The sequence below is a fragment of the Taurulus bubalis genome, assembly GCF_910589615.1.
Source record: "Taurulus bubalis genome assembly, chromosome: 9".
NCBI lineage: Eukaryota > Metazoa > Chordata > Actinopteri > Perciformes > Cottidae > Taurulus > Taurulus bubalis.
The window spans coordinates 1,600,992-1,624,551 of NC_136597.1; the positions used below are offsets into that span (position 1 = coordinate 1,600,992).

The 23,560-nt window shown below is 44.5% G+C and overlaps 1 protein-coding gene across 1 annotated transcript in view; it reads left to right on the forward strand.

Moving 5' to 3' along the window:
* Positions 1–23,560, forward strand: part of cmip (c-Maf inducing protein) — a gene marked incomplete at its 5' end in the record, with an annotated part of 50,610 nt that overhangs the window by 18,666 nt on the left and 8,384 nt on the right. The window contains 13 exons of the mRNA XM_079223288.1: positions 4,786–4,911; positions 9,943–9,993; positions 10,532–10,693; positions 11,505–11,546; positions 12,278–12,340; positions 12,445–12,525; positions 12,788–12,891; positions 13,116–13,220; positions 15,180–15,632; positions 16,540–16,605; positions 19,759–19,785; positions 19,882–19,930; positions 20,050–20,157. Of these exons, the coding sequence (XP_079079414.1) occupies positions 4,786–4,911; positions 9,943–9,993; positions 10,532–10,693; positions 11,505–11,546; positions 12,278–12,340; positions 12,445–12,525; positions 12,788–12,891; positions 13,116–13,220; positions 15,180–15,632; positions 16,540–16,605; positions 19,759–19,785; positions 19,882–19,930; positions 20,050–20,157 (1,437 nt within the window). The remainder of the gene's footprint in view (positions 1–4,785; positions 4,912–9,942; positions 9,994–10,531; positions 10,694–11,504; positions 11,547–12,277; positions 12,341–12,444; positions 12,526–12,787; positions 12,892–13,115; positions 13,221–15,179; positions 15,633–16,539; positions 16,606–19,758; positions 19,786–19,881; positions 19,931–20,049; positions 20,158–23,560) is intronic.

Here is a 23,560-nt window from a genome sequence, read left to right on the forward strand (position 1 = left end):
GTCGCAGGAAGAGACTGACTCTTCCTGGGTTTTTTTCAGCTACATTCTCCTGGGTCCTAAGTCCCTCCATGTTTAGCTTCCTAACACCCTCTATGTACCAACATACAGCAACAACAGCTGCTGGACAGCGAGCGGTGAACAACGACGGCGGCGGTCCTTTTCGGCGTCAATGAATTAATGTGTTTACTCGAAAAAAAATACAGTGATATATCGTGAAACCACCAGAATCTTACAAAATACTGTGATATGAATTTTTGGCCATCCCACCCAGCCCTAGTACGACTGTTGTGTGTGTGATTATTGGTGAATCTGAAACCGGGGGAGGGGATTGATTTTGTTTGCTTGATGGCGGGAACCCGGCAGCCCTCTTGTCCCCTCGCTGCCGGCCTTCACCAGGAGGCGTGTTCCCGTGGGACCCGGAGCAGGTTTCATGTGAACCGCCTCCGTCTGGCTGCACCTGTGTTACACAGGTGCTCGTCTTTTGTGACTCTGCTGTTTTAGTTTTTTAGAATATGATCAATCATTTTTATTATTATAAGAAACCGGGAAGAAGGTTTGATTAGATTGTGGGATATTAGAGAAGGCAGCAGACATAAAAACACTTTTATTGAGTCATGAAAGCGTGAAGCTGGGTCTCTACTCGCCGCAGTGAAGCAGGAGATCTTAAACATCTAAAGTAAATGTTGTACAGTATCATCAATCTTTGTTTCTTTATAATGCATTTCAGACTCTTTGCAGAGCTTATAGGAAGGTAATAAAGTAGACCTGATATGAGTTTACAGATATTACAATTCCTCTGGAGGTTGGTTTACGGCGTTTTGCCAGTTTCGCTCTTTTTGATTCTCACGGTTTAAAGCAGTAATAAAGCCGCAATAAAGCAGTAATAACAGCTGATTCCACTGCTGCTGGTGTTCCGTCTGTGTACGTGGTGGACTGACCTTTAAAATGGCTGCTTGGCCTTTCCAGTCCTGACCCCGGCAGCAGGAGCTGAACACCTGACTGGTGCCTCCTGCAAACCTGCTGCTTCCTCTGCAGCTCAGGCTGGTCCAGTCAGCTGAGACAATAGTCTCACACCTAGTGTCTCCTTTAACGGCTCAGTGGGCAGTCTGCCTTTTAGGGAATGTTACTCAAACAGGAGGGAATACTTCATTTGTCAGGAACTATTTTCAGACGGGTGTTATCCTGGTCGTGTGTGTGTGTGTGTGTGTGTGTGTGTGTGTGTGTGTGTGTGTGTGTGCTTTGTGATGCAGGTTCGTGTCTCCCTGTGCTCATGGGTGTGTTTTACTATGGCTCAGAGGAAGAGGAGACTAGTTGCACTAGTAGTTTTAGATACTAGTATACTCTATACTAATAAATACTAGTATAATCTAGATTATACTACTATAGATTATACTACGTTCGAGAGCAGGGGTCGGGAACCTTTTTGACTGGGAGAGCCATAAAGGCCAGATATTTCTAATGAGATTTCATTGAGAGCCATATAGTATTTTTAATGTATAATAAATTGAATATGTCTTACTTTTAATGCGACTTCTGGTGCTGCATGGTTTTGCTGATGTCCTTGTAGTCTGGTTCATACGTGGTGAGGTTGAGCACTTTGCGGGTGCTTTGAGATGACAGCAAATGCATCAATATGTATACAAGGTTGATATTTATTCAATATCCTTTATAATGGCTGGACTTTGGGAACATTTTAATGATGGTGTTTTACCAGTCAGTTTAGTTGAACTTAAAGGATCTTTGTTGAACTTCAATAAGGGGAGGTTATGACTGGTTCACTGGTTATGACTGATAATGATATATATAAAAAATAAAAGTATCAAAGGTGTTTAGTCATTTCTCAGCAGGTACAACATTTAAAGAAAAATGCTAATGCAGTGCTTAACAATAATTATAGGCCTATTAAATTGACATGGTGTCATTTTTCCTAAAGGTAGCCTATATAAACAATTGAATAACTTCATATTCTTCATATTTAAATATGTCTGAAAGTTTCATCCTACCTGTGTCAGTTTGGATTATTTCATCTAGCCACTCATGTTTGAACGCTAGGCAGACCTTTTTCTGGGGCGCCTGATCAAAGATCGTATTCTTGTGAAGATGGCTCACTCCTATCTCAGAAACACTGGCGCAAAAAAGATTTTTAAGCCCTGAAAAAAAAATCTATTGCGCGGCCACTTCGACTGGCCTGCGCGGCCGAGCACAGCTTAGAGGGACCACTGCTCGTGACCCGTGAAATTTATCTTCAAAACTAGTATTTTAAAATCAGTTCCAAGCTGATTTTTTTTTTTCAACTCAATTTTCTGGGAGCCATATGCCGTCACCGGAAGAGCCATATATGGCTTGCGAGCCATAGGTTCCCGACCGCTGCTCTATAGCCTCCACGCGAATGCGGACGCTCTATAGCCTCCACGCGAGTGCGGACGCTCTATAGCCTCCACGCGAGTGCGGACGCTCTATAGCCTCCACGCGAGTGCGGACGCTCTATAGCCTCCACGCGAGTGCGGACGCTCTATAGCCTCCACGCGAGTGCGGACGCTCTATAGCCTCCACGCGAGTGCGGACGCTCTATAGCCTCCACGCGAGTGCGGACGCTCTATAGCCTCCACGCGAGTGCGGACGCTCTATAGCCTCCACGCGAGTGCGGACGCTCTATAGCCTCCACGCGAGTGCGGACGCTCTATAGCCTCCACGCGAGTGCGGACGCTCTATAGCCTCCACGCGAGTGCGGACGCTCTATAGCCTCCACGCGAGTGCGGACGCTCTATGCTCTCCACGCGAGTGCGGGCGCTGTATGCCCTCCACGCGAGTGCTGGCGCTCTATGCCCTCCACGCGAGTGCGGGTGCTCTATAGCCTCCACGCGAGTGCGGACGCTCTATAGCCTCCACGCGAGTACAGGCGCTCTATAGCCAGTGCTCAGGTCAGCCTTCTTTCTTCTTCTCTTTGTCATCTACTGGCTCTCTGTCTGTTTCTCCCTGGAAACAAACAACAACAACTCACATCTCCATCCCCTTGTTTCTATGGTAACACAGCGGTGAGGAGAGGAGACACACAGAGCTGTAGCCTCCTCCAACCAACTGAGAGAGACTCGTGCAGGATGTAGTATCTATGGAAACCTCGGCTGGTTATCAGTAAATTGAAGTCCCTTCTGTTTGTCTCCGTTCTGCTCTGCCTTTTCAAAAACACCATTTCTATCCACACCGGTTCATATTCTGCTCTTTATTCTGAATTTCATCTCGTTTAAAACGCTGTCAGAGAGAGAGAGAGAGAGAGAGAGAGAGAGAGAGAGAGAGAGGGAGAGGGAGAGGGGGAGGGAGAAGGAGGCGTTTGCTCTTCCAAGGACATGAGACATCTCGCCCAGAACCAATATTTGCCGTGTGAGTGGTAAATAGAGAGCAGCACCTGTCTGGACTGCCTTGCTGCTGCCTTCATGTAGCTGTGTGTTTGTGTTGAGTGGAGCCGGACTGTTTATCTGTCTGAGAGCAGAGGCCAGTTTTACTGCTAGATCATCATCACCATAATGATAGTCATTATCTGCATGTGACGGACACATTGACATTGGTCTCATGTATATGAGCGTCGTATTTACTGCAGAACTAATGTTTTCTAAACGGGTTGCAATGAGGAAATGTGTTCAGATTTAGTATCAATTATCATAACCATCAGGAATATTCATGTCATTATTTTTCTTTATCATGTTACATTTGATGTACCGGGACACACACTGACGCACACACTGATGTACACACACTGATGCACACACTGATGCACACACACTGACGCACACACTGATGTGCACACACTGATGTACACACACTGACGCACACACACACACACTGATGTACACACACTGATGCAGCAACTTCTATTGTCCTCCATGAAGAAGAGGTGTGAATGGGTCTTGATCCTCACCTGGAGGTGTGTGGTCACAGGTTACTATATGAGCAGGTAACACTTTTGGTTTGGTGCCATGTGCAAATCCTCTTTCCAGGCACACATGACCTCGCACTGAGAGACGCCACCAGACTAATGTGTGAGAAGAAGTGAGCTGCAGTGAGGTTACGATGATGAGCTGAAACATGTGACGGCACAGGGCCAAACATGGTGTTCTCTACATTATACAGATACAGCGTTAGTTCAGACTAGAGAGGGCTAGTAGATACGTGGCCTCTGTTTGCTCCTGGTTCCCCTCCCCCTCCCTCCCCCCCCCCCCCCCCCCCCCCCCCCCCCCCCTCCCCCTCCGTAAAGACTCTTCTGTCTCTGAGTCCGGAAACTTGTGGTCATTTGTCAGCGTTTCTGTAATCATTTTGAGACGAGCAAACAGGTTGTGGCCTGTTCTGTCCTCAGCTGCATCTGCTCCCAGCTCCCTGAACCAGGAGACTGGGATCACACTGTGTGTGTGTGTGTGTGTGTGTGTGTGTGTGTGTGTGTGTGTGTGTGTGTGTGTGTGTGTGTACTCGAAGCTACATGAACCGTGTCTTTCTACACCGTGTTTGTGTGTTTGTGTGATTAATGGCTTTTGCTAAATTGCTTTTCCACTTTGTTTCAGCATTCAATGCCTATTCCCTCCCTGAAGGTCCCCAGCTGATAGACGCTGTGCTGTGTGCTCTGTGTGTGGACACAGGGCAGGTTAGCCCGGGATACGTTGCTTTTTGTCTTTCCGCCCGACCGGCAGTCAAAATAAATGCTCTTTTTTTCCTCCCTTGCTCTGGCTCTGTTTAAATACACAGCGTGTTGTGTAAATGTTGAGACGGTGGAGACTAACATCCTCTCTCTGTCTGCAGCCCACCGGTTACATGGAGGCCTCGCTGTCCTACAGCTCCATCGAGGACCTGCAGCTGCTCTCGTGGGACAACGCTCCCAAGTACTGTGTGCAGCTCAGCTTCCCCGGCGGCACCGTCCTGCTGCAGGTAACGTCTGCCGTCACCACCGGGGCTGGTGGGTGAACCTAGACCGAGAAACAAACACTAACTGTGTTTTATTCAGTCAATCACTACAATACAAGAAGGAAAGCCACAATGTGATATACAAAACGGACTGAAAAGGTTGAAGCATAATGCTTAAATATTCCTATCCTAAATTATTTTCAATTAAATCAGATAATTCATTTGATATAAAGAAAAAAAATATACATTTCATTCACACTTCAAAATTGTTTTTAGAAACAATCCTTTTAAAAACCATAAATGAGTTGACCGTTCTTACCTTCATGTTAGTGTTGTTCCATAACTGAACTCTACAATAGAAATACATCTTTATGTATATTTCATGTATTGAAACAACCTTGTACACAGTATTTGTACACAGTATTTGTACACAGTTTGCAGTGACTTTGCTTTTGCACATCGTCTGCATTGTTTTATAACTTGACATTTCGGTTGGCTGGAAGCTTCACGGCTGCTTCCACGTGTTACATAATAAATGCATCTGATCAGTTGGGTGCATGTGATGCAGTTTTATTTCTCTATGGGAATAAAAGGGAACATAAATATGTTGAATGATGCTCATAAACTGCATATAGCAAAATGTCAAGTAGCGTACTTTAGTGTACTGTTGGTGTTGCTTCTTCTTTTCCATATTTCCTGTTTTTAATTATGCGTTCCTGTAAGGGCCATTAGTGTTCAATTATGTAAATAAGAAAGGGTTTTGTTAAGAAATGTGTTTCATACCATGAAGCCTAGTTTATGGTTCTCCGTCAGGTCAACAGGTAGCAGTTAGCTGGTAGCTGGTAGCGGGTAGCTGGTAGCAGGTAGCAGGTAGCAGTTAGCTGGTAGCAGGTAGCTGGTAGCAGTTAGCTGGTAGCAGGTAGCTGGTAGCTGGTAGCAGGTAGCAGTTAGCTGGTAGCAGGTAGCTGGTAGCTGGTAGCAGGTAGCTGGTAGCAGGTAGCTGGTAGCTGGTAGCAGTTAGCTGGTAGCAGGTAGCTGGTAGCAGGTAGCAGTTAGCTGGTACTCAGACACACGTTCCACACTGCAGGTGTACAATGCACCTCTTGCACGCTAACGGCTGCTAACGGGTGCAGCGCTTGTGTTTGTGTTTGCTCCCTGCCTGGAAACGGACGGTGAAGTCTGGCATGAAGTCAGCTCATCAAACTCTTTGGCACAGTCTTTGTATCTGTTCTTGATAAACAGATTGAATGTCTGGGAACAATGCAGAGCACTGTGTGGCGACTGTTTGGTCAGTGATTAGACTGAGATTTTAAAGCTGTGGGTGTAGTGGGAACGTTGGTTCTGGGGGGGGTTAGTCTCCAGAGCGCTGTGTCAGCACTAAAGAAAGGTCTCCACACATTCTCAATCTGATGTTTGATTCCTTTAACCAAATCAAAACCCATGCAGAGTGATTGTTATATAAAACTGTAAATCATAGCTTGCTCTATGGAGAGAAGAAAATCCCCAAACTGCTGTATTTGGATGTATTGAACACCATAAGTAATATTCAAGTGAAATATATGGTTTGGTACATGAGACAATTCAAATGTCATAGATGCAAATGTGCCCCAATGCAATTTTTTTTGACCTGCCCTGAATGTTCTCTGTTCTAAACCCTCTCTAAGTTTGTTGTGCTTCACTTTATTATAGGCGGACCTGAAACCTTTTCATTTTTTCTGTGTGTCATCTTCATTTTTCATAACCAGTAACATACAGACTGATATTTACACATCTGAACAAAATCTCACATGTGTACATTTTAGTATAACACCAACATTATTCAAATAGTGGTTGCAGAGATACACCCTTCTTAGTTTGGGGATGACATTTTCGAGCAAAGGCCTAAAAATAGGTTTGTTTCCAAAAGGCTAAACCGATCCCTATTGACGGTAGACTGGTGGCTGTATTGTTTTGGAGAACCCGTACTGGACACCTTCCAGTGTACCCGCTGAACTATGAGAGGCCGCTCTCACTTCCTGGGGAAAAAAAAATCATCCCCACATTAACCAGAGCCCTTCAGTGAGCACATTCGGTACTGTTACCCATTAAGCCCAATTACCTCTGATACGCTACTCGGCCCATTATTGGCGGTGGGGTCAACAGTGTATACCCACCTCATCAGTTGTGTTTGCTTATGCCTGCTGCCAGCTGTTTGGACCGCTGCCAGACCCATTCAGTGTGTGCTTTGGCCGGTTTGCTTCCACGGCCCGGAGCAGTCGGGGTTCCTGAGACTGTGGAAACCTGGAGAACCTGCTGGGGTTTGTTCAGTCATTGGAAGAACATGGAAATTAGACCAAATATGTCGAGGATGGAGAAAACCGAAAGATAGTGTCTACGGCAACTCATTGTTCATCCGCGGCAACGCAGTGATGAATGTGATGCAGTCGCTCGCTTGTTGGTCGGCGTCAGAGTTTCCTTTGGGTCTAAATTTGATGAATGTCATCGTGCATTCATGCAAGTAAAAGTTAATCAAATATATTTCATGTCGGTTTATGAATCAGCAGGAGCTGTATTGTTAGTTTTTAAATGCTGGGTTATTGACGTCACTTGTTTTTCACTGAAGTGGGTGAGGAAAGGGACCGTCGGTCTGCAATAAGGCACTGAAGGGATGACGAGGGTTTCTAGCTAACGGGAAGTTAGCTGCTTCCTCCCACAAAACCAAACAGGACGTTCCAGTGGCAAACAAACGTTTATGATTCTGAGTGTTTCATCATCAAGATCATCTTCACAAATGAACATGTTTGAATCGTGAGTACGATCAGCAGTAAGGAGCTAACGCTACTACGCTAGGCTCTAAAACCAACTCCAGCACGTTTGCTTTCATCGTGACCTTCAGTCGCCTCAGTCACACTCTCTTTTTCATTTAGCGTATTTTTCCTGACCTATTTCATATCAGAGAACAAATAGGTTGACCACAGAGCTTCTTTCAGACTTCTAACCACAAACACATTGACTTCACGCGAGGGAACCGGAAGTGTAAACTGTGCCGACTCATTTCTGGCTTCCAGGACTCTAGTAGTTTCTCATAAGTGCAAGTGACAAGAATGGACTCCATTTCAGTGTATTCTGACATCATGTTACTCTATTAATAATATGATAAGAGTTACAGTTGAACTCCTTCACTATCTCATTGAAAACCATCGGCCACTGTACTGAGCACAGCTTCCAATCGCTCTATACCATGATCGCTTTCAATGATCAATTATTCTCCCGTTAACAAACATTGGGGCAAGTGGTAAAAAACAATGCAAAGACGCTGGAAGCAGACGGGAAGAATGGCTCGTCGCTTGTGGTCCCGGTTCAGTTATCTTTGTACTCTGTGTTTCCAGAGAAGTTCTTTCTGAAAAGACGTCCATCAACAGTTTCAACCACTGTATTTATCTTGCCTCTCCTGCTCTGTGCCTCTCGGTTTATCACGAGCAGCCTCCAACTAAAGGCCCACAGCTGACAGTCTGACAGAGATGGTACGCAGCGTGCCACGAGATGGGCTTTGATATCAATCGTACTTTAGTAGCACTTAAATGTCTTACTGATGGCACTTTGTAGTTTAACTTTGTTGAAGAAATTGTACTTTCTTGACTCTTGTGGTTCTGAGTTTGTACTCATGGACTTGTAAGTCTCTTTGGATAAAAGCGTCATCTAAATGTAATGTAATAACATCAAAATGTTGATCCTGTGTCTACAGCCCTGTCCCCCGGTGTACCTGGCCCTCTAGTCGCCTCCAGCCTGTGGTCAGAATCCCATATGAATCTGCCTTGTCCATAATACGTCAAGTCAAAATTCCACCGCAAATGACCAACCGTACTTCACAGACAGAGGTCATGTGATGATGTGAGTCGTGTGTAAACGGGCTTCTCGTGGCTCTTCATTCTCCTGTGTAACCTCAAAGGCCCTGAGAAACGTCATGTTGTCATTCCTCCGCATGATCCCACGCACAACTCTGTGTGGGTCAGTTATCGGTGCGCTTGTGTGCGTACGTCTCCTGGCTCCTGCCGTCACATGACATCAAACCACATGTACACCGTCCAGATCACGCTGTGGAGGTTTAAACCCGTACGAAATAATAACAGAGGAAATATTCAGTTAGAATATTTAATGTTAAAAAAAAAGGTTTTTAGGAGGTTTTCTTCAGGGGACAATGATTATTTGATTCGTCAATTGTTAATCTTAATTATTATTTGATTTAATACAATTTCATTCTTGCCTTATGAATGGTTATAATTGTCTTATTATCTATTACACTGTTGTTGTTGTTGATGATTGTCTCGTCTAATGTTATGCACCTTCCACCAAGAAAAAATTCTCGTTTGTGTAAACATTCCTGGCGAATAAATGGTTCTGATTATTAATTACTTCTGGTCGGTTGCTGATCTTAATCATTTACACGCAGCAACAGTTAGCTTAGTCCTTTTAGCTGTTTGTGGTCTCCACCTCCTGTCCTCTAGCACTGTGTTCCCCAGCTAGAGGCTCCTCCGTGGTAGTTCTTTATTTATTCATCACCATGTGCAACCACTTTCACATTACACATTGACCCATTGTTAGTATGAAGTATTGATCAGTGCAGCTTCAATGCTCAGAACGTCTCCCGTCAAAGTCCGACCTCGCCTGTTGAATGAGTTTTTCCTCTGGCAGACGGTTGAACGTCTCCCGTTGTGCGTTGCATCCAGTCACGGCACGCTTTCCTTTATTGGTGACGGATTAAACATCCACAGCACATTGAGGAGTGAAATGAGTTTGCAGTTCGAGGGAGGGCGTTGCATTTGTGATTTAAAACCCTGCCTCAGTCGTCTGCAACTGTCAATGTCAAGAAATTCTATCTTCAGAATTGATTAAAACCATATTCAGGTCTGCTGATTTCATGTTGACTTCTATTGTTACAGAACGTGTAACTTTCAGGATGTAGTCGACTGAGATCACTTTGTAACTGTGTGTGTGTGTGTGTGTGTGTGTGTGTGTGTGTGTGTGTGTGTGTGTGTGTGTGTGTGTGTGTGTGTGTGTGTGTGTCTCTCTCTCTAGGCTGCAAACAGCTACTTAAGGGACCAGTGGTTCCACTCCCTGCAGTGGAAGGTAAGGTTCCTGTTTGTCTTTAACTATTACCCCTACACCTGTATTGTTCCTTATTTTAAAACACACACATATTGAAGTTTATTGCAGATTGATCATGTTGAAAGACCAGAATGGGTTTGTGTTGCATGCGCATTCTTCTCAGTCAGTCCAATCTAAAGCTGTCAGTACCTGAGTCGTGCTGCGCTCACTGAGCCAAATAAAGCTGCACGAGGAAGTAGGCCTGACGTAGTTCAGAGAGCTCGAGCTCACTCTACTTTATTTTTGTCTTTCGAGGAAGAATCAAAAGCTAATATATAGGCAGCACTGCCCACCTATTATGAGCGTTTCCTGTTCATGGGCTTTCACTCCGCCATTTTAGATAGAAATGTCCAAGCACTTGAGAAATGGTGACATGAAACGGGACAAAGACGAGTAGAAAAATCTCACTTTTGAAGATAGTTCCTGCCACAGAACAACTCCAGCAGCCACAGAAACCGCTGATGATGTTGCAGATGTTTTTCTCAGTAGTCAACGGGGGGCTGTTGGGTTTTTCGTGCAGAAAAAGATCTACAAGTACCGCAAGGTCCTGAACAACCCGAGTCGCTGGGACGTGGTTCTGAAGGAGATCAGGGCGCTGGTGGACATGGCTCTGACCTCACCGCTGCAGGACGAGTCCATCCACCAGGCTCCTCTGCACATCATCTCCACCCTGCTGGCTGAGGTACACACACACACACACACACACACACACACACACACACACACACACACACACACACACACACTATTTACACACTTACATTAGTGCACAATTATTGGTTCATGTATATATTGAACACAATGTGTTCACTTGGTTATTTAGTGTGGTGTTTTTTACTTCAGTAGTTCATACAGAACAACATGGCCCTGGAGAAGCCAATGTTTATTTTAAGGTCATAATCCAAAAGGTTTTGATGGAGCAATCAATACGTCATTGTTATCCGTAGGTCTTTAGTAGTAGCTGTAGTCTGGCTAGACATTTGTGAAGGAAAACTCTGTGGAGGAAGAGAAGGAATGGTCAGGAGGTTGCTAAAGTCATTGAAGATATAAGTTATTTATTTAGTTTACTTACCAGCCGGCAGCTAGTTTAGCTTAGCATAAAGCTGTAAACTGGGAAACGGTAAGCTTCACACTAGACTTGTGTGTAAAAACGGCTCCTGGCCAAGAAAACACGCTTTACACAAATGAGCACTGCTCAGGGTTTCCTTGCTTACAGTCTTTTTGCTGCGCTATTAGTGGTTGCTACCGGTGGTAGCATTAACTTCATCACACGGAGTTTGAAAAAAACTACTCCTTTTAAGAATGCTCCTCTGGAGACCATGCATGTTTACAGTCTGCTTTATGACAATGTGGCCAGTAGCTAACTAGTAGCTCTGCTGCTAAGAAGTATTTAGCCTGGTGATGTGTCCTTATGTTGTTTGTTTTCTAAAATGTTTTTTATAAGTCCTGCAAGGACATCTGACTACAGTTTTTTCTCTTGGTCTTCCCCACAGAACGCTAATCTCAGCACTCAGGATCATGAGAACATCATTGTGGTGAGTTTCCACTATAAATAGATTTTTGATTAACGTAATAATTAACACGCTTGAGTTCTGGTATTATATTTGATTGTTGCTTTCAATGTATCATAGATATATCATAGTAAGATGGCAGCATCATGAGTGTTTCCTGTGCCGATGTGAGGTCAGAGAATGTCGTATATGTCCAGATTGCAAAGCCCTCTGAGGATAATTTGTAATTAGTGATGTTGGGCTGTACAAAATATATTAAATTCAATCGTGGCGGCATTACTGCGGCATAACTGCGGCATCATGGCGCTAGCATGGTGCTAAAATTGTGAATCATGGTGCTAGCATGGTGAATCATGGCGCTAGCATGGTGCTACCATGGTGAATCATGGTGCTAACATTGTGAATCATGGCGCTAGCATGGTGCTATCATGGTACTAGCATGGTGTATCATGGTGCTAGCATGGCGCTATCATGGCGCTATCATGGTGCTATCATGGCGCTATCATGATGAATCATGGTGCTAGCATGGTGTATCATGGTGCTAGCATGGTGCTAGCATGGTGTATCATGGTGTATCTGGGCAGGAAGGTAGAGTTTGATACTGACAGCGGTTCTGGTGTTTGCGTAGTGTCCTTGCAGGTTTAGTTTACAAATCTCTTGCAACGGACAGCTCAGATCTATACTGGTGGCTCCCAGCCAGGATAAATAAGAGAGATAGGATTTGGAAATATTCATCTGTCTCTGTGTGTGTTCAGGCCATTGCTCCTCTTCTGGAAAACAACCACCCACCACCTGACCTGTGTGAGTTCTTCTGCAAGGTGAGCCCATGTGTCAAAGTAGAGCAACGCTGAAATGTACCTTCTGTCGTGAAGAGAAACGTTTTGAAGTGCTTCCTGTTGACGGGCCTGGCTGTGTGTTGCAGCACTGTCGTGAGCGGCCGCGGTCCATGGTGGTGATCGAAGTGTTCACCCCTGTGGTCCAGAGAATCCTCAAACACAACATGGTGAGAACGGCTCTGTCCGGGAGCGGCACAGAGTAATAGAACTACGAATCGCTTACTAGCCGGTTTATTGCACGCAATTTCATGGTTTTGGTTGTTTATGTGTAAGTCTAGTAGGACAAGAAATGCATTCAGTTTGTCCGATAAGTCTGATCTAAACCCTTAAAGTCCTGAAGCGGAAACCTCTACCTTTCTGACGTAATCCTCCAGTTGTGTCTTCTCTCTTTGGTTCGGTTGATATATGTGAATTGTGCGTCTCTGGCAGGATTTTGGAAAGTGCCCTCGACTGCGTCTCTTCACTCAGGAGTACATCCTGGCTCTCAACGAGCTGAATGCTGGGATGGAGGTCGTCAAGAAGTTCGTCCACAGGTGAGACACCTTCCCGCACAACGGCACGCCTCTAGATGGGTCGCATGTAGACACGCTAATGACTGCTGGTGCATCACATACTTATCTCAAACGGTATTCTTCTCTGGGATGAAAGCCTCCTAACAACACATAGGCTCTCCATTACTCATACTCGATGGTGTGACTGATGCTGATCCTTCAGTAGACGTTAGCGTGGTGTCTAACCTGCGCCGTGTGTGTTGCAGCATGCACGGGCCAACCGGGCAGTGCCCTCACCCACGCGTCCTGCCAAACCTGGTGGCAGTGTGTCTCGCCGCCATTTACTCCTGTTACGAGGAGTTCATCAACAGGTCAGTCTGCACACACACACACACACACACACACACACACACACACACAGTGTCTTTTTCCAGAACACGATGGAGTTTGTAAACTTGCCTCACCTCCTTCACTTACCTTTCCACTCATGTCTCGACATCTTGTTCATCTGACCGCTGCAGTTTGAGCAGCTCATTTTGCAGTTTGAAGGTCAGCGGCATGGACGGCTAGAGGAGCTCCAGCTCCCCTGGGGCTTCACACTGCCTCGCTGCTTGTGTACAAAATGGCTACCTGAGTCAATGTGTGCTCTTTGCTGACAGTGAGCGACATGCGTGAACGCTGTGTTCATGTTGTCCTTATGCTAGAGATGAGTCCCTCTGTGTAGTGTGGATGTGCTCTGAGTAACGCCTCTCTGGCATGAGCTGTAGGGGACAGAAGCATATGGATGTATATTCTTTATTAAACCTGTCAATAAGATTGGTGGAGGTCTGTGATGATGAATGCTCGTTTCCACGTGGTGTTGTTGTCGGCCCTGCCGTCACGCCTTTTCTGCTACTGCGTACCTGCAAAGAACTTCCAGTGGTACTTTTTGGTAACTGGGGGTATCTGTGTCCAGCTACAGGGATTTGGTTGATAACGGTTGACGCTCGTACTCTGTACTGTAAGTGAGCGTTCCTTTTCCTGGGACATCGTGGCCGGTGGCAGACAGAACGGATAGAGACCCAATGGGTCATCGTTCTGTAGAGAGGAGACGCTCGGGCCTTTGCCAACACTGCTCGTCTCGCACAAGTTGGAAAGCAACGCGTTAGCTTGGCTTGCTAGCTAGCTAGGTAGCTTAGCTGTGTTTGTGAACAGATGTAGCGTTATCTTCACTGATGTGTTTGATCAAGAGACTCTTTTTATCAGCCGGGAAGCGAGGGCGAGCCCGTTGTTAGTGTGAGTGCATCCTGGTACTCAACCCATCGCAGGCTCCTTCAGAGAGAGACTTTCTTATAACATGTTTTCACTTTTACGTAATGTGGTTTTACACCAAAATGCAACTTTCTTTCGTCAAAATGTTTTTTGAAATTGACAAACCTCTTATGATGAGCAGACCTTTCCAGGACATCTAGAGGACTCACTTCCACTGCTGCGAGAGAGAAGCTCAGCCGCCGCTCTCCTCAGGACCTGTTTGTTCAGCTGTCGTGGTCAAAGGGTCATTCTTTTGTCATTGATTGGACAAACACGCAATTGTTAATTTCCCACATCTTGCCAGACTAATATGAAGGAAACGGTACGAGCGGTAATCTGCAGATGTTACCGGTAGAGCAGATCAGATACCGTCCCGTCATCAGACCACATTATGCCATTTATAGCCTCAGCTAATTAGCTAACGTGGAACAATAACTCTAGAGTGCAATACAAGGTCCAACTCTGAATCGCTCCTTGTGGAAAACAGAGCAGTTTTGTTTGTTAACAGGTTTAAATATGCCATGGTGCTCGAGAGAAAGCAAACAACTTGGGAGAAATGAAACCACTTTGCGTTCCCAAAAGAAAGCCACAGCGTGTTTGCTTTGTGCAGGGCCTCGTTCCAGGGATTTGTATTTGAACGCTGGTGTTCAAATACAAATGTGAACACCTTGTGTGTCCCGCAGGGGCTTTGTGTTGACTGGAGATGTGCAGGTGTAGACTAACGCGACTCATCAGCGTCATCTCCTCAGCTCGCGTCGCCCCAGAGAGGATCCTCTCTGGGGCGACGCCTGATGAGTCGGGTTAGCCCACACCTGCACATCTCTTGGATCCTTCTTGGTCCATTTGTCCGAGCCCTCGGCTCACGAAGGAGCCGTCTCTCTGGGGACCGCGTCTCCTGGATGCTTGATGTCACTTCTTCTGTCTTTCCCACTTCTCTTGCTCATACCTCCATTGGCATTGCCTGCTGTACTTTGACACTTCCTGCATAGTATAGGATTTGTATCTGGACCAATCGCCTTTCCTCTTCTTCCCCCCTGCAGCCGGGACAACTCCCCCAGCCTGAAGGAGATCAGAAACGGCTGCCAGCAGCAGAACGAGCGGAAGCCTCCGATGCCGCTCCGCCTGCTGCGCCCCGAGCCTCCGGCGCCGCCTCCCGCCGCCCTGCTGCCCGTCTCCGCCGCCCCCAGCCCCCCGCAGCCGCCTCCGCCCGCGCCCTCAAACGCCGCCCCGTCCGTTCCCTTCTCCGCCCCGACGCCCGCCCTGCCGCTCTCCCCGCCCGCCTCCGTGGTCAACTCCAGCGAGATCCTGGTGGAGCTGGAGCGGAACAACAACTCGGCCAACGCCAGGCGGAAGGGCGGGCCGCCGGGCGGCGACAGCGAGCCCAACCTCATCGACTGCCTGCTGGTCAGCCCGGCCGCCAACACGCTGTCCATCCAGCTGCCGGCGCAGGCCGACCGGGTGCTGGGCTGCTTCGCCCTCATCCTCAAGATGCTGTGAGTTTACAGTCACACCGCGCTCAGAGGCCATCCATACCATAATCACTCTGCTTTAGGAGCAAGCTTCACACGGTGGCTGGCAAATACACGGGTTTGCTCTTGGTGTTTCACGGTACCGCAGTTTCACAAAAAGTTGGAGAACTACGGTGGCCTTTGGTAACGTGAAAAGGCCAAAGGCGCTCCAGCGTCTCTTCTGGGCTACTGGAGAACATGGAGATATAAAAGTCTCATTCTAAAGGCACCGAAAAATCAGAGATTCTTAGCATCAGGTTTATACGCTAAAGTGTTGTTCTGGTTGGTTTCTGCCCCACAACGAAGAGTCGGGTCCCGTCTGCATGACTGCTGAGCAAACAGTCTGAGGAAGAGTCTCATCTTCAGGTCTTAGATATGTCTTCTGGGCTCCTTTTAAAGAAATAACAATTAAGTTCTGCTTGGCTCTTTTGACTGTCCACATGCCCAGTGGCAGCACTGGCATGGAAGGCTTTAGAACACACAGCGCGCTTTTACTGCAGTAAACACCTTTAGAGACAAAGATGTGATGTTGGGCTTTACAAATAGAAGTGAATTAGAAAGTGAAAGATGAGCCGTGGGCCAGGTGAACACAGATATGGTTTATAAAGGTGACGCTGTGTGAGTCAGTGTGGCTAAAGCTATGAGTCTCAGCGTCGGTCTCACGGTGTGAAAGTGGAGCTGTGTGTGTGTGTGTGTGTGTGTGTGTGTGTAGTAACCAAACAAGATGCCTAAAGAGCGATGCTGTTACTCAACTCCCAGTAATGTGGGGCGCTGCTGTGAGGTCACGCTGGTGTTCTGACTGCTCCTGTGTCTGCAGGCTGCACCCTCCTGTACGTTGCCCCTCTGACTCACTTCACTCTCCTTTCTTTCCTCTCCCTGTGACAACCGTCAGGTCGGACTACGATGACTGGAGACCGGCTCTCGCCAGCCTGCTGCAGCCCATCCCCTTTCCAAAAGAGTGAGCGCACACACACACACACACACACACACACACACACACACACACACAGTGATTGCATCTCATTCATGTTTCTACTGAGCTCTCATTCAAGCCACTTCAAATGACCCCAAAAACATTTAAATGCGTATTTTTATTTACTCAATACTTAGTAGTTGAAAAACGGGTATTAACGGTGAGCTGAGAGAGATCTGTACTTTAGTAAAAGTAATAATACCACAGTTTGTAGAAGTAAATGTCAAAACCTGAAAGTGCAAAGTTCTTCTCGTGTGTGTGTGTGTGTGCGTGTGTGTGTGTGTGTGTGTGTGTTTTAAACTTGAAGAATTTCATAAACATCATATGTTTTGTCTGTACTACACAAGTAAGTGATTAAGTGTTTGAGTAAATGTCATTGTTTACATTCAACCACAGGCAATATTCTCCTCAAAACACTCAGAGATTGTTAATGCATATTTACTGTTGCATAGTGTTAATCATTCTCAAGGAAGTACTGCTACTCAGGATTGTACTTAAGTACAGCAAGTTCACCCAAGTAGAAAAGTGAAATCTTTCTTTCTTTAGGGAGATGCAGAAGATGCTATTATTAGCCCATGTGTCTGTTTACACGTCTGTAGCCAACAATGCTAGTTATAGCCAACCCTTACACACATTAGAGTGTGTGTGTGTGTATATATAAGCCTACTGCAGGTTACTATGTATGGCCGGAGTAAAGAGCGTTAAAGAACCTCTGGAACCCGCATCAGATCCATGGAGTTGCTCTCCGGCTGCACAGCTTCATCTCTCTGTCCACAGAGGAGGCAGTGAGCCCCAGTGCTGGTTTAGGCCAGCGCTCTCAGCCCCAGTGCTGGTTTAGGCCAGCGCTCTCAGCCCCAGTGCTGGTTTAGGTCAGCGCTCACAGCCCCAGTGCTGGTTTAGGTCAGCGCTCTCAGCCCCAGTGCTGGTTTAGGCCAGCGCTCTCAGCCCCAGTGCTGGTTTAGGTCAGCGCTCTCAGCCCCAGTGCAACCACTGCTGAGACACGTGGACATGGAGACAGTAGAAGGGAGGAGAATCAGAGACTTTCCACAGGCTTTCAAATCAAACAAGTCTTACTGGTTGCATGAAGCAGTACTTGTAGTATTCTGTGTTTCAGTGTCTCCTAAAAGTCTAAAGGCTGTTTCAGAGAAATGTGGAATAGAGCCCTTTGAAGCCATAACCATAATCATAAACTGTAACCGCCGGCGTCCTTCCCCTCCGGCTCCCTCCTTCCTCATTTCCCTCCCTTGCATCACTGTCTCTGGGGGTCACATGTTTATAGCCGGGTCCTGCTGGGCCGGGTCTGACGTGGGTGAGGTACCGCACCGCGCCTCTGGGGGTCGTGACCCGGAGGGGTCCGCCTCGCTCTCCCCAGAGGGCCCGCCCTAATTGGCTGTAAGCAGCCGCGGGTTCCTCTCCGTAATTGTCCGGCTTCATTAGCGGTGTCAGACTTGTTGTTCCTCTAACTCCGAGACGCACCTGTTGCTCACCTGCGCCACTGTTGCCGGGTCCATGGCTTCGGGCGTCATTAAGGAAGGCAACAATACTCCCCAGCACCCTGTAGCCGGGATATAATGAGTCACATCAGTGCACGAGACACACACACACACACACACACACACACACACACACACACACACACACACACGCAGAAACACACGCCGTACATCTGTTACTAGGGAACTAGTTGTCTCCTCATGACTTCATGCCTTCCCCCGGCTCACTTGATCTCTTTGGAAAAGAGACCAGGCCGTTCTGCACTCCTCACGGTTTGAAAGGACCAGTTCTCTCGATGAGAAGGTTACCAGCAGTTGGCTAGCCTAGCTTTAGCTTAGCATAATGGCAGGAAAGAAAAACAGGAAAGAGACAGGAAATGGAACGAGGGGCCCTCTAAAGCTCACTAATTCACGTTATATCTCGTCAGTTTAATCCCTACAAAAAATGTGGAAACGTGGGGAAAAGAATATGTTGTGGTTATCAAAGTGATTTTTAATTTGGAGAGGTTACCAGGCAACTGGCAGAGACTCCAGGAGGTCACTGGTTCCAGACTCGTCTGGCACATAAACTGATGAAGGGTTCAGTTGCTGCTGGTCGGTGGATTAGCCAGGCTAGCTGTGTCCTACTGTTTCTAGTCTTTTTTGTGCTAAGCTAATTTAACCGGCAGCTTCATAATGACCAGGCGGACATGAGAGACATCAATCCTCTCATCTCAACTCTTGGCAGGAAAGAAACATCATGATTTATGTCTGATATGGAACAGAATATGTATATTTATTTCCTCTTGCTCCTGTAGTAGCTCACCTAACCCTCCAGGGCCACTGAGGTGTTGACGTGGCTCACTGTTGACCCGGAGCATTTAAGAGCCCCGGCATGGACTCATTCAGTGAACACCATGTGGGCTTCAGGAGCTCCATGAAGCGTGGGAGCGCTCAGAACACAACATGCTGTGTATCCATCCTCTGAGCCGATGTAGCAGCACCGCGTCTCACAACTGCTCCTGAAATCATTGTCATGACTTTTACAATGTCGTCTAACCTAACAAACAATTCCTAGAAGTTCACAAGCTCGTGTGCGGACCGGATCAATAGAAAGTCATCACATGTTGTCCTCAGCTGGACGTCCTGCAGCAGGGTTCCTACGCTCATGGAAAACCTGGAGAAGTCATGGAGTTTATAAATGGTTATGTCCAGACCTGGAAAAGTCCTTGAAAACAATAAAAGTTTAGTAAAAGTCATGTAAATGTGTTATATTCATGTGTTCATAACGTTCATTTACGCTGAGTTTGAAATAATGAATATGCTTTTAAAAGAAATACTCAAAATATAAGCAGACATACATACAGGCATCTATATAAATGTTTATTCTTTTAATCAAACTATTGTCTCATTCATTTGAGTCATTTAAGGTTTACTGTATGCTTTGTATTCTCATTGTTAGTTTAAATACATTTACTCACTTTTTACTGTCTACACCCAGACTTCACTAAATGTTTGTCATGACATTTGGGTTAAAGTCATGGACCCACTGGTCAGGATGTTATGAACCTGCTGCCTCTGCAGCACAGAGGGGATGTTAGACGGACCTCCTTGTGCTCTGAGCTCGGCTCTAACGTCTCCTCACTTCCTCTCTCTCTCTCTCCAGGGCCCTCGCTCACGCCAAGTTCACAAAGTACGTACCTCCGACACCCAAACGCCGCCCTTCACAGATTCAGTACGATCTGGTCAGAAAGCAGCCTGACGTGCCTCAATGCTTGTGTCTCAACAGGGAGCTGAAGTATGTCATTCAGAGGTTTGCGGAGGACCCGAGGCAGGAGGTGAGCGTTGCTGCACGTTCACCACCGCTCACACTCGGGGAGGCGCTCAGGAGAAGGGATTCCTGGAGATTTATGGAGACATTCACCAACAGAAAAATGTGTTTTTCTTTCCTCTCCAGGTGCATTCCTGCCTACTCAGCGTGCGTTCAGGTAAAGACGGCTGGTTCCAGCTCTACAGTCCGGGAGGCGTGGCCTGTGATGACGATGGAGAGCTGTTTGCCAGCATGGTGAGTGCAGAGAGAAACGGTAGCATCGGTGCGTGGGTCACTATTAGGGCTGCGGTACCGGTTCACATTTAACAACTTTATTCATGTTATAACTTTATTCATGTTATAACTTTAGTCATGTTATAACTTTATTCATGTTATAACTTTATTCATGTTATAACTTTAGTCATGTTATAACTTTATTCATGTTATAACTTTATTCATGTTATAACTTTAGTCATGTTATAACTTTATTCATGTTATAACTTTAGTCATGTTATAACTTTATTCATGTTATAACTTTATTCATGTTATAACTTTAGTCATGTTATAACTTTAGTCATGTTCAGTGTTGGGGTAGTTACTCAGAAAAAGTAACTAGTTACAAGTTACTAGTTAGTTCTGAAAATTGTAACTAGATTAATTTACTAGTTACTGCATTTGAAAAGTAACTTCACTACTAGTTACTTTACTTTCCATTTTTTTAAGCAAATGTCCAAATTAACCGTAAAGATACCTGGACAAACATCATGGCCCTTTCATCACTTTATGTTCAATAAAGGGCATCTCTTAGCCTTTCCACATAGTGTATTGTAAACATGTAAAACAAAATGGCATATAAAACTCAGCCATTAACTTGAAGGAACATTAACCCTGTTCACACTGTGTGACCAAAGAAATATGCCTCACTTTAAAATCCACAAACAACAGGATACAAGAGGCTGTGTATGGTGGGGACATTCAGGTCAAACAGCATAACACATTAAAACAGGCTTTTGGAAACATGAGACCCCACTAAACCAAATGTTTAAGAACAAAACCAGCTTGTTATGGGAATCATTGTAGTGGTTTAAGAAAAATAGGAAAATTAATGGCACTTTTTCCCATAAAATAGAAACAGAAAATGCAATTAAATAAACAGGAAAATCCACTTCATCTTTGCCTAAATAACAGAAAGTGCACTATATAGTATGAAGTTTATCATTTTTCTCTATTCTTCAAAATAGCGATTGTATCGCATGAGTAAAAGTCTCTGGAATCTTTTATCCGACAGCCTGTTCCTCCTTGGGGTCAGATCAATACTGCCCAGGCTGAAAGCCTTTCTAGTGTTGTAACTTGTTTTATTACATGATTTACTCTTATTGTGAAGCGCATGTAAACAGGAAGTGCTTTTACTTTGAAGGCAGACAGTACAATGATACGTGCTTGTTGACGCTAACTAATGTTGATGTTACGTGTGGAAAATATATACATGTCTGGTGCAAGAGCGCGTTCTCAATGCTTTAACAGTTGTAATACTGCAGTTCACCAGTAGAGGGAGTCCGTTCATACAGACGTGTCTTGTCCTCATTAGAAGCTCCACGTCATTACAGACAGGTGCACTTGATGGTATTGGAGTGTTGTATTGCTTTGCAATATCCTTAATCCTAGGGAACCTGGAGAGAACCTCCCAGTTGGATCCGGGCTCTCCGTCTCCGTCTCCTCCATTCCCCGCTTCCCTCCTTCTACGCACCAGCAGCTACGTCACTCAGATCACTCAGATGGAGTTCTGTGATAGGCTGTTCATCAGGAAGTGTCGTGTGACTCGCGCGCCGCTAAAAGAGAATTTTTCGGACTGGTAAAAATGTCTTGAGTAACGCAGGAACGCGCGTTACTGAGGTCTAGTAAAGTAGTGTAGTTACAATATGTTGAGTGTAATGCGTTACTTTACTTCGTTACCTATAAAAGTAATTACGTTACTGTAATCCGTTACTTTGTAATTCGTTACCCTCAACACTGGTCATGTTGTAACTTTAGTCATGTTATAACTTTAGTCATGGTTATAACTTTAGTCATGTTGTAACTTTAGTCATGTTGTAACTTTAGTCATGTTGTAACTTTAGTCATGGTTGTAACTTTAGTCATGTTTTAACTTTAGTCATAGTTGTAACTTTAGTCATGTTGTAACTTTAGTCATGGTTGTAACTTTAGTCATGTTTTAACTTTAGTCATAGTTGTAACTTTAGTCATAGTTGTAACTTTAGTCATGTTTTAACTTTAGTCATGTTTTAACTTTAGTCATGTTTTAACTTTAGTCATGTTTTAACTTTAGTCATGTTTTAACTTTAGTCATGTTTTAACTTTAGTCATGTTTTAACTTTAGTCATGTTATAACTTTAGTCATAGTTGTAACTTTAGTCATGGTTGTAACTTTAGTCATGTTTTAACTTTAGTCATGTTTTAACTTTAGTCATGTTATAACTTTAGTCATGTTATAACTTTAGTCATAGTTGTAACTTTAGTCATGGTTGTAACTTTAGTCATGTTTTAACTTTAGTCATGTTTTAACTTTAGTCATGGTTGTAACTTTAGTCATGTTTTAACTTTAGTCATGTTTTAACTTTAGTCATGTTATAACTTTAGTCATAGTTGTAACTTTAGTCATGGTTGTAACTTTAGTCATGTTATAACTTTAGTCATGTTTTAACTTTAGTCATGTTATAACTTTAGTCATGTTATAACTTTAGTCATAGTTGTAACTTTAGTCATGTTTTAACTTTAGTCATGTTTTAACTTTAGTCATGGTTGTAACTTTAGTCATGTTTTAACTTTAGTCATGTTTTAACTTTAGTCATGGTTGTAACTTTAGTCATGGTTGTAACTTTAGTCATGTTTTAACTTTAGTCATAGTTGTAACTTTAGTCATGTTGTAACTTTAGTCATGGTTGTAACTTTAGTCATGTTTTAACTTTAGTCATGTTTTAACTTTAGTCATGGTTGTAACTTTAGTCATGTTTTAACTTTAGTCATGTTTTAACTTTAGTCATGTTTTAACTTTAGTCATGGTTGTAACTTTAGTCATGTTTTAACTTTAGTCATAGTTGTAACTTTAGTCATGTTGTAACTTTAGTCATGGTTGTAACTTTAGTCATGTTTTAACTTTAGTCATAGTTGTAACTAGTCATGTTTTAACTTTAGTCATAGTTGTAACTTTAGTCATGTTGTAACTTTAGTCATGGTTGTAACTTTAGTCATGTTTTAACTTTAGTCATAGTTGTAACTTTAGTCATAGTTGTAACTTTAGTCATGTTTTAACTTTAGTCATGTTTTAACTTTAGTCATGTTTTAACTTTAGTCATGTTTTAACTTTAGTCATGTTTTAACTTTAGTCATGTTTTAACTTTAGTCATGTTATAACTTTAGTCATAGTTGTAACTTTAGTCATGGTTGTAACTTTAGTCATGTTTTAACTTTAGTCATGTTTTAACTTTAGTCATGTTATAACTTTAGTCATGTTATAACTTTAGTCATAGTTGTAACTTTAGTCATGGTTGTAACTTTAGTCATGTTTTAACTTTAGTCATGTTTTAACTTTAGTCATGGTTGTAACTTTAGTCATGTTTTAACTTTAGTCATGTTTTAACTTTAGTCATGTTATAACTTT